Source organism: Orcinus orca, chromosome 1 (genome assembly GCF_937001465.1).
Source record: "Orcinus orca chromosome 1, mOrcOrc1.1, whole genome shotgun sequence".
Classification (NCBI taxonomy): Eukaryota; Metazoa; Chordata; class Mammalia; order Artiodactyla; family Delphinidae; genus Orcinus; species Orcinus orca.
The window spans coordinates 143,637,842-143,647,885 of record NC_064559.1 but is presented as its reverse complement, the minus strand read 5'-3'; the positions used below and the strand labels follow the sequence as shown (position 1 = coordinate 143,647,885).

The 10,044-nt window shown below is 36.7% G+C and overlaps 1 protein-coding gene across 1 annotated transcript; it reads right to left on the bottom strand.

Annotated features, from left to right (window-relative positions):
- Nucleotides 1-1,588: 1,588 nt before the first annotated feature.
- Nucleotides 1,589-2,227, bottom strand: LOC125965640 (putative uncharacterized protein MSANTD5). The gene has a single exon (XM_049716224.1). The coding sequence runs from the start codon at nt 2,225-2,227 to the stop codon at nt 1,589-1,591; it is 639 nt and encodes a 212-aa protein (XP_049572181.1).
- Nucleotides 2,228-10,044: the final 7,817 nt, after the last annotated feature.

Here is a 10,044-nt window from a genome sequence, read left to right as displayed (position 1 = left end):
AAACATGGAATCACTATGCTATACACCTGAATCTAACACAATATTGTGAATCAACTACACTTCAAAAAAAGTCTCTTTATACTAAAAGTATGTTGGGGCTTCCCTGGTGGCACAGTGGTTGGGGATCCGCCTGCCGATGCAGGGGACGCGGGATCGTGCCCTGGTCCGGGAGGATCCCACGTGCCGCGGAGCGGCTGGGCCAGTGAGCCATGGCCGCTGGGCCTGCGCGTCTGGAGCCTGTGCTCCGTAGCGGGGGAGGCCACGGCAGTGAGAGGCCTGTGTACCGCAAAAAAAAAAAAAAAAAAAAAAGAATCCACCTGCCAATGCAGGGAACACGGCTCAACCCCTGGTCTGGGAAGATCCCACATGCCGTAAAGCAACTAAGCCCACGAGCCACAACTACTGAGCTGGTGCACCACAACTACTGAAGCCCGTGCGCCTACAGCCCGTGCTCCGCAACAAGAGAAGCCACCGCAAAGAGAAGCCTGTGCACTACAACGAAGAGTAGCCCCCTGCTCGCCACGACTAGAGAAAGCCCGCACGAAGCAACGAAAACCCAACACAGCCAAAAATAAATAAGTAAATAAGTAAGTAAATAATTAAAAATAAATAAATAAAATAAGGAATGCCTTTCTTAGAAATAATAAAAATATGTCAAACCTCGACATATTTTCAACATTTTCACTGGATAATGGTTCTATCTTATTATCAGAAGTTTCTAGTTAGTTATGGATGTAGTGAAAATGTGATTTGAATGTTATCTAAGACATTAAAAATTTATATTACGTTCCTTAGATAAAAGTATCAGTCCACTTTGTTAACCAACTGCCATGGCAACTATTATCTGAGAGGCCTAGAAAAGTTAACTTAGGAACATAAAAAGGCACAGTTCACACCTCATATTATTTTATAATCCTTTGGGTTCTCACAAGGTCGAGTGGTCACTGGTCCTGGCTGGTGGGTATCAATGACCGCACTGGAAATTGTTAGCTGATGAACAAATAGGTAAAACTTATATCTTCTTCTGGATGTGATAATTGAGCTGAGGTGAATCCCTTGAACAAGAATATTAGCTAGGTTAGAACTAATAGTGAAGAAAACTCTATTTTCCAGTTTATTCCAACTTAACTCTAGGGACATAAAACTTCAATTTACTGGCTGAGCAAAGGTCATGAGGTGATGTGCAAGCAATGTTACAGTCAGATTTCAAGGTGTCTGGAGTAGATATCACTTAGAATCCAAAAGCTTAGGGTTAGAGTGGAATAATCAACAACAAACTTGTACCTGTGCTCAAAATTCAGCTTGGAAAAGCTGTTTCTTTGGTAAGAGGTCTGTTAATACAAGATATGCACTGGAGACTGACAGAGTGTCATAACTGTGATAACTAAAGGTGATGTCTTTTTTTTTGTCTTACCTAAGTTAATAGTTATTTTTTTTTTTTTTTTTGAGGGTCACAGTCATTTATTTTCACATTTTTTTCCCTCATTACATTGGGCTAGGAAAAAAGAAGTCATGAGTGTATAGAATTGTGCTAGTCCATTGTCTGTCCTTCGAATCAAACTGGGATTCAGGTTCCAGCTGTAAGTTCTCACTCTGACTCATTGTCAGAGAGAGCTGACCACTGTTGCTGGGGGCCAGGGTGTAGGGAGAGAAATGCAGGAAACAGGCACAGACTTGACTGTGGAAGGTTCATGTTCCAGGGTTCCCATCTGGGTACCTGAGGATCCTCTATGTAGATCATATGTGGGGGAGCCCACAGCAGCTCCTCAAAGCAGTCAGGGATGGCACACGCAGGGGGCTGGTACTCAGGTGGTGGGACATCAGCCACTTCTGAGAAGTCCTTGTTCTCCCCTCTGTGTTCTAGGATCCTGTGAAGGGCCTCTCCATAAGGACATGGCAAGGGTTCACTCCTTGGTCTCTGGTTGGCTTCATGAACGGTCCAATATAAGTCCTCCATGTTTATTAGCATCTGGAGACATTTTCTCCTGCTCTTATTTATGCCCCTTTCCTTTAGATGCCTGGCAATTATTCTTGATGCTACGTGATAATTCTTCTTTAACTCTTCACCTTCAAGGAGTTCCCATTCTTGTAGGAAACTCCTAATCTCATGGTTGCTCCAAGGTTTAACACACTGGGCTGAGGGCAGTTCTTTTCCCTGGGTTTCTTTTACCTTCTCTACTTCCTGGAGGTGTCTAGTCATTTCAGCCTGAAATGTCACTTTCTCCATTTTTATTCTGAGTTTTCTCTGCAGCCTCAGGGCCTAATCCAGGAGCTGAAGAGAGCTGGCACTTACTCTGCTTTGCTGGAATTCAGGAGATTAGGTGGTCTCCTGAAATGTGTCTGGTCCTCTCTGCTTCTGGTAGTCTCTTAATAGTTATTTTTAAAAACTTAATTGAAACTAATCACAATCACTCACACAGATTTCTTTACAAATTTCTCTCACTTGTTCATCATTTATTCATCCTTTCTTTCATTAAATATACGCTTATTGAGTTTCAACTATGTAAACCAGAGCTGGAGATAACAGGAATAAAAAAGATGGACTCAGTCTCTGCCCTCCTGAAGCTCATATTCAAGCAGAGCACATAGACAAAACAATTAATTACATAAATAGTTATTAAATTACAATTTAGTTAGCAGGAAACAAGAAAGATAAAATGTGCTGGGAGAGTAAGTGGAGGAATATGATAGAGTCTGGGTTAGAAAATGTTTCCTTCAAACACTGTATTCAACTGATCCCTAAAGGACAGATAGACATGAATGAAAGAGAGGGTAGGGGGCTTCCCTGGTGGTGCAGTGGTTGAGAATCTGCCTGCCAATGCAGGGGACACGGGTTCAAGCCCTGGGCCGGGAAGATCCCACATGCCGCAGAGCAACTAAGCCTGTGCGCCACAACAATTGAGCCTGCATTCTAGAGCCTGCGAGCCACAACTACTGAGCCTACACACCACAACTACTGAAGCCCGCACACCTAGAGCCCATGCTCCGCAACAAGAGAAGCCACCGCAATGAGAAGCCCGCACACCGCAACAAAGAGTAGACCCTGTTCGCTGCAACTAGAGAAAGCCCGTGCACAGCAGCAAAAACCCAATGCAGCCAAAAATAAATAAACAAAATAAATTTAAAAAATAAAAATAAAAAGAGAGGGTAGAAGTTAATGGAAATAATGCTGTGTGTATAGAAAGCAGTATGTGCAAACGCCCTGAAGCAGATGACTTGAAGAAGGCCAGAGTCTCAGGAGGACAGAGATAATGGAGCATGATGGGCTGGGGAGGGAGTCCCCACTCTGTTGTGCTTCCTATTAATATACAAAGGTTATGGCCTTTATTGTAAAACCAAGAAGAAGACACAAAATGGTTTTAAACAAAGATGGATTTAACCATATTTTCATTTCAAAAAGGTTGCTTGGATACAATGTGAATGTTGTTCTGGATTGAAAATGAGAAGAATGAGTAAAGAAGACTAACTGAGAAAAAATACATTTCTGTAATTCAGAGATTTGACTATAGAATCTTGGGCTAGGGTGGTGGCAGTAAAAATGGAGAAAATAATAGAGATGAGAGACATTTAAGAGGTAAAATTGACAGGATTGAGTGATTAATTGAAAATAGAGATGGGCATGGATGGTTTGTAGGATGACTTTTATATTTAGAGTCTGTATAATTAGGCACAGTGGTGCCATTTACTGATTAAAAAAAAAATACCTAGAATTGCAGCTATCATATGATCCAGCAATTCCACTTCTGAGTACATATCCGAAGAAAACAAAAACACTAATTCAAAAAGATATATGCACCCCAATATTCATAGCAGCATTATTTACAATAGCCAAGATAAAGAAGCAACCTAGGTGTTCACCAACAGATGGATGTAAAAAGAAGCTGTTATTTGTGTGTATATTAATTACTCAGCCATAAAAAATGAAATTCTGCCATTTGCAACAACATGGATGGACCTGGAGGGTATTAGGCTTAGTAAAATAAGTCAGACAAAGACACATACTGTATGTTATCACTTATATGTGGAATCCAAAAAATAAGCAAATAAATACAACAAAACAAAAACAGACTCACAGGCATAGAGGACAAACTAGTGGTTACCAGTGGGGAGAGGGAAGAAGGGAGGGGCAAGATAGGGGTATGGGATTAAGAAGTACAAATCACTATGTATAAAATACATAAGCTACAAAGATATATTGTACAGCACAGGGAATATAGCCATTTTTTGATGATAACTTTTAATGGGATATAATCTATAAATATTGAATCACTATGTTGTATAACTGAAACATATAATATTGTATATCCATTGCACTACAATTTAAAAAATCAGAAATTAAAAACAAAATAAAACAAAAAACACTGGAGAAGAAGCAATTTTGGAAACAATAATGAGTAAACTTGAATAAGTTAATGATCCATAAACATGCTACATATCAACAAAGGAGATGAAACAAAATACCCATGTTTTGATAGAATTTTTCTGTCACCTGGGCAGTGACCAATGTTTCCTCCTTTATGGATGAAGTAACCAATTACAGAATATTCTTTGAAGAAAAAGGTGTTTTTTTCTTTAGAAAGAGTTACTCTCTTACTCTATCATTCATTCATTCATTCATTTATTCATTCATAAATCAATAACTCATCAAACACATATTGCACAACTTACATATTACTGAATTTGTACTAGATGCTGGAGACATGGCAATGAACAAGGAGGGTTTAGACTTGCATCATTTTGCCTTTCCAAACTTTCCTGTGTAAAGTAATTTAAGATGTACCGGAAGGAAATGGTACAATTCTTCTTTAGGCAATTTAGTCATATGTCACAAATATTTTAAAATGTTAACTTTTTGATATAATAATTTACTTTCTAGAAACATATCTTAAAAGTATCTGAGATAGAGAGCAAACTATGCTCAAGAATGCTTTTCAGCACATTTTATAATAGCAAAAAATTAGAAACATCTTAATGACCAATAATTGATATTTTGATAAAATATGATATATTCATATGGAATAGCATTCTCTAATCACTAAAGCCATATTATAGAAGAATATTTACAGATTTGGAAAATGTTCCTTCTGTATAGTCAAGTGCAAAAATTAGGTATATAAGATTCTCATTTTGTAAAAAAGTAAAATATAAATATTGATAGATGTATGGCTAAGACTAGAAATACATATTTCAAAGTATTGTGGGGCAATGATATTTTGGTGATTTTTCTTTTTGCTGTTCTTTGCCATCTAAATTTTCTAAAATGAATATGTGTTCCTTTGTATAGAAAAATTACAATCAGTTTAAATATTACCCATTTTTTTTTTTGCTCTTAAAAACCTTTTACAAGACGTAATTATTGCAGAGTTGAAACAAAAGTGTGTGTGTGTGTTTGTAAAAAGTGTGGTTACGAAGCTATTTTGGTAACTTCGAGGAAGATTTCAATTGGAATAAAGTAAAAGTTTATTTTAAGTATTCATTCATTTCCTATAGAAATGGTCACTGGAGGTATCCATAAAAACTTTCTCTATCCTAGCTTATATTCAGGGGAATTAACTGATGAAAATGGATTTTTCTATCAATGATGTTTTCATATGTAAGTTGATGAACATTTTAGCCACAATTGTTGGATCTTGGATAAGAAGAGATGAAAAGCCTTATTTTATAATAGATCTATTGTTAAATCCCTTCTACTAGCACAGTTCAGCAGAGTATTTAGATCTCCTCAGCATTAGTATAAAAGCCTGAAGTTCTAGAATTCTAGGAACCCTAAGAGTTTCCTTGTAAAACCCCATTTGGTAACAGGAACCATGACAACCAGTCAATGTGGTATAACAAAGAAGGAGTACATAATCTAATGTCAAAAAAGCTGGGTTTGAGTGCTGCCATTTACTTGCTCTGAGACCTTGAGAACATGTCTGAGTCTGTTTCCTTGCTTATACATTAGAAATATTTTTTTTCCACTTAACATCTATTTATTGAGCACCTACTATGTGTCAGGCATAAGGAAGCTAGGTCAGAGCAATGAATAAATTATGTGTGGTTGGAGCAACATTCTGGGCAAAGGGAAAAGCACTAAGTCCCTGAAATGGCCGATAGTGAGGGAGAGAGAAGGGTGTGCAATTCCGATCAAGTAAGACAAGAATATGAAATTACATGATGATTTGTATAACATGATGCATGAGTTTTTATAGTTATACTAATGTTTAACCACTAATTCATCAGTTCTTATGCTTTCTTATAAAACTAATGTGAAGAAATTATATTGCTTTGCTCATCTGAATGTTTGAAGTGTCTTTAATCTTGGATGATCTATAGATTGCTTCCAAGGTTACAAAAGAAGTCTCTTCTGTGAAGTGTTTTGTTTTCTTTATTTAAAGAAGAGGCATCAAGGTTGAATCTGAAGTATGGCAGCATGTTACCTCTTAGATGTTCATTTATGGGTGATAGAAAGGCCTCGTTCTTCAGATACATCTTCTGGAATGGCAGGCTGCATGACCGAGAATTAAGTTCTAAGCTTCAAAATAGTCTTAATTAAATAAAAATATTCTACCCAAGAGGACTAACGCAAAAATTGGTAGTAGTTTGGGTATTAGCCATAGCTGGTGTCAAAATTGCCAAATCCTACTGTTTTAGACAGACATGGAGACAGGAAGGGTAGCTGGCATATAAAACACTTGGAAATGGTTTTGAATCATGGTCAAGAGACACTTGTTTGGAACTGGGCTGTGAACCAGGTGTAGAGTTAAAAAATGAAAGTGAGCCCATGTTAGTTGTGTGCAAGTTTATAGGTGAATAGAAAAAGAAAAGCTGGGTGTCAAGGCTGAGAAGGAGTAGGCAGTCTTTGGAAGCTAACTCACTGACCAGAAAAACCAAGGAGTGATAAAACCTAAGTGGAACCAATAAGAACTTAATAGGAATTATCTCAAAGAGAGGAGTTGTTTCAGCTTCCGATACTAAGCAATACTAGTTTTAACGACGTGGTCTCTTGCTCCATTTCATATTAAAGGAACTTTACTCCTCACTGAATATTAACAAATGTATACATTTTTGGGGATGGAGACTGATAAACAGGACTAAAGAAGTTTTATGGGAGCTATAAGGGAAGAAATGAAATAAGGATATTTACCGAGAATAATAAAAATACTCATGTTGCATTTATATAGATTTGGCAACTTATAAAGCACTTTTACTTGTTACTCTCTACTTTTGAGATTAGGCTATGCATTTTATATATGTTATATGTATGTATGTATATATATAATAGTTATGTATGTATATGTATGTGTGTGTATACATATCTGCACCTGGCACATGATACTTATTCTACTTTGTACTTATTGAAAATGGCTTACACAAATATTAATTTAATGCCTAAGTTCCAGGAGAACTGAGCTCATGGCTGTCTTTTCCTGCTGTATCTATGTTAATTGAGAGATGCCAAGGCCAAGCAAATGCTGTCAAAGTAGGACCTGTTTTAATTGTTTTGTAGCTAAGTTGAAATTCAGACAGGGAAAGTGGTCTGTATAAGGCTTTAAATGTGAAAATGGTCTACCCAGGTCTCTCCACTTCAAATCCCTTGCTGGTATATAAGGAAAGACAAAGCCGACTGAACTATATAAGAGAGGAGTTTGAGCAACCAGGAAATTCCTGAAAGGCAGTGGACTCAGGTAGATAGGAGAATATACATAGAGGAAGACAAAACAACAAGAACAACAAAAACTCCCTGAAACAAAAAACAGAATGGGCTGTGGAAAGTTCTTGAATTTATTTTACCTTTCTCTATGTTGTTGTCAATGGATGTATTTATTCCTATCATTTTATTTTTTATTTATTTATTTTTTTGTGGTACGCGGGCCTCTCACTGTTGTGGCCTCTCCCGCTGCGGAGCACAGGCTCCGGACGCACAGGCTCGGCGGCCATGGCTCACGGGCCTAGCCGCTCCGTGGCATGTGGGATCTTCCCGGACCGGGGCACGAACCCGTGTCCCCTGCATCGGCAGGCAGACTCTCAACCACTGCGCCACCAGAGAAGCCCTATTCCTATCATTTTCATTAGGTGATTATACAGCTATCAAATAGATGAAGTTAGAGAAAACTACATTTAGTTAGCACTACTATGTGCCAGACATTCTCTTTTTTGGATTATGTACATTACTTCCTTTATTACTTACAACTATCCTGTGAGAAGTAATTACTAGCATTCCTGTTTTAAAGATGAAGAAACAGAGACTAATACAGCTCAAATAAGATTTGTAAGGTTTCACGGTAAATGACAGAGTTAATCTTCATAATTCCATGTCTCTCCAATGCTAAACCACAAGCTTATTGAATCAGCAAATAACTATCAAGTGCCTACCATGAGAACTTACTCTTCGTTATGGGACGTAGCTTGTAAAGAGGCAATTACAATTAGTGAAAAGTGTTAGGATGTTTCCAGATGCTAAGAGAACATTTGGAGAAGAAACACCTAATGCTTTTGGGGGGTGTCAGTAAAAGCTTTTTGGAGGAATTATTTTCAAATATGAGAACTGAAGAATGCCGAAAATCTTAAAGCCTTTTCACTGTATCTAAAACTAATTTCAAAATTAAGGAAAGTGGATATCTTCAATGAAAATTATCTATATAATTATCTAAACTATTCACCTCACCTAACTTTCCACTTCACTGCCCACTCGTGCAAGTGTGACTTCAGAAATGGGACTGTTACAAGATGAATGATCTTATCATATGGCAGAGAACTAAATGTGAATTGATTTTATAGTGATAAATGTGCAAGCAAGTAATATCCAGCTCTGTTGTGGAATCATCTACATGTATTGCTCTGTGACACTTCAAACAATAGCTCTGATAGTTTCTCTTTTTATATACAATGTATGTGGCTTTTTCTATATTCCTTTCTAAATATACTTTTATTTTCTATTTCACTTTTGTATGTAACAAGATTTCAGATTCCTCTTTATTGTACCTGTGAATCACAAAGACACAAAGTATATAAATATGGCTTTGTACTTTCAATTTTCCTAATATGGGATATGTGAATATCATTAATGAGCCATCTACATCTCTTCCACCCACACATTTATTTCGAAGACCATGTAATAAATGAGGAACAAAAAATTCCACTAAACATCTGACTACATTTCTGGTCTTACTTAGCTATCTTCTGCTAGCTTTTAATCTCCGTGAATGTTAAATGACTTTCAGTTTTTAGAGTGAAGTATTATGGTACATTGACAGGTAAATGACAGTTAAAACACCCACAGACTTTTGGCAGGGAATAAATCAGTGAATGTTCATATGGGTGAACAGTGTCTTAACAAGGGAACCATATGTCTTCCAATGAAAGGTTTTATGAAACCAGTCTGATAAAGGTATTTCCTTTAGCTATGTAAAGAAAAAAAATCATCAAAAACTATCAAGAAAATAGTATTGTCCTTCATGCTTTTTACATGCCACTAGCAATTAGCCAAGCTCATTAAGGAGTTGTTTGTAACAACAGCTGTCTTCAGCTTAAGAACAATATTTGACAGTCACATTGTCAGGAAAAATCCTCTCATGTGCTCTGCTTGAAGAAGTATTGTTTTCTTTTTTTTTTTTCTCTTCAAGAACTATTTAGACATATGTGAAAAAGAGAAAAATATAGGTTATAGTCAAAGATAAGACAAGAGTGTAGAAAAGACAAGACTGTTTCTGTTTAAAAATTGCTCCCTACAAACTATTATATATAGAATGGATAAACAGCAAGGTCCTACTGTATAGCACAGGGAACTAATTCAATATCCTGTGATAAACCATAATGGAAAAGAATGTTAAAAAATTTATATATGTATAGATGAATCACTTTGCTGTAAAGCAGAAATTAACACAACATTGTAAATCAACAGCACTTCAGTTGCTTCATATGTTTTGATGTTGTATCAAATATGTATTTGTATGTATATATATATATACATATGTATAGAGCAGAATAGGAGATATATATATATATAGTGTGTGTGTGTGTATATATATATATATATATATATATATATATCTATCTCCACAC

Excerpts from the sequence above, each read along its gene's own strand:
- LOC125965640 (XM_049716224.1), bottom strand. The coding sequence starts at position 2,227 with ATGGAGAAAGTGACATTTCAGGCTGAAATGACTAGACACCTCCAGGAA.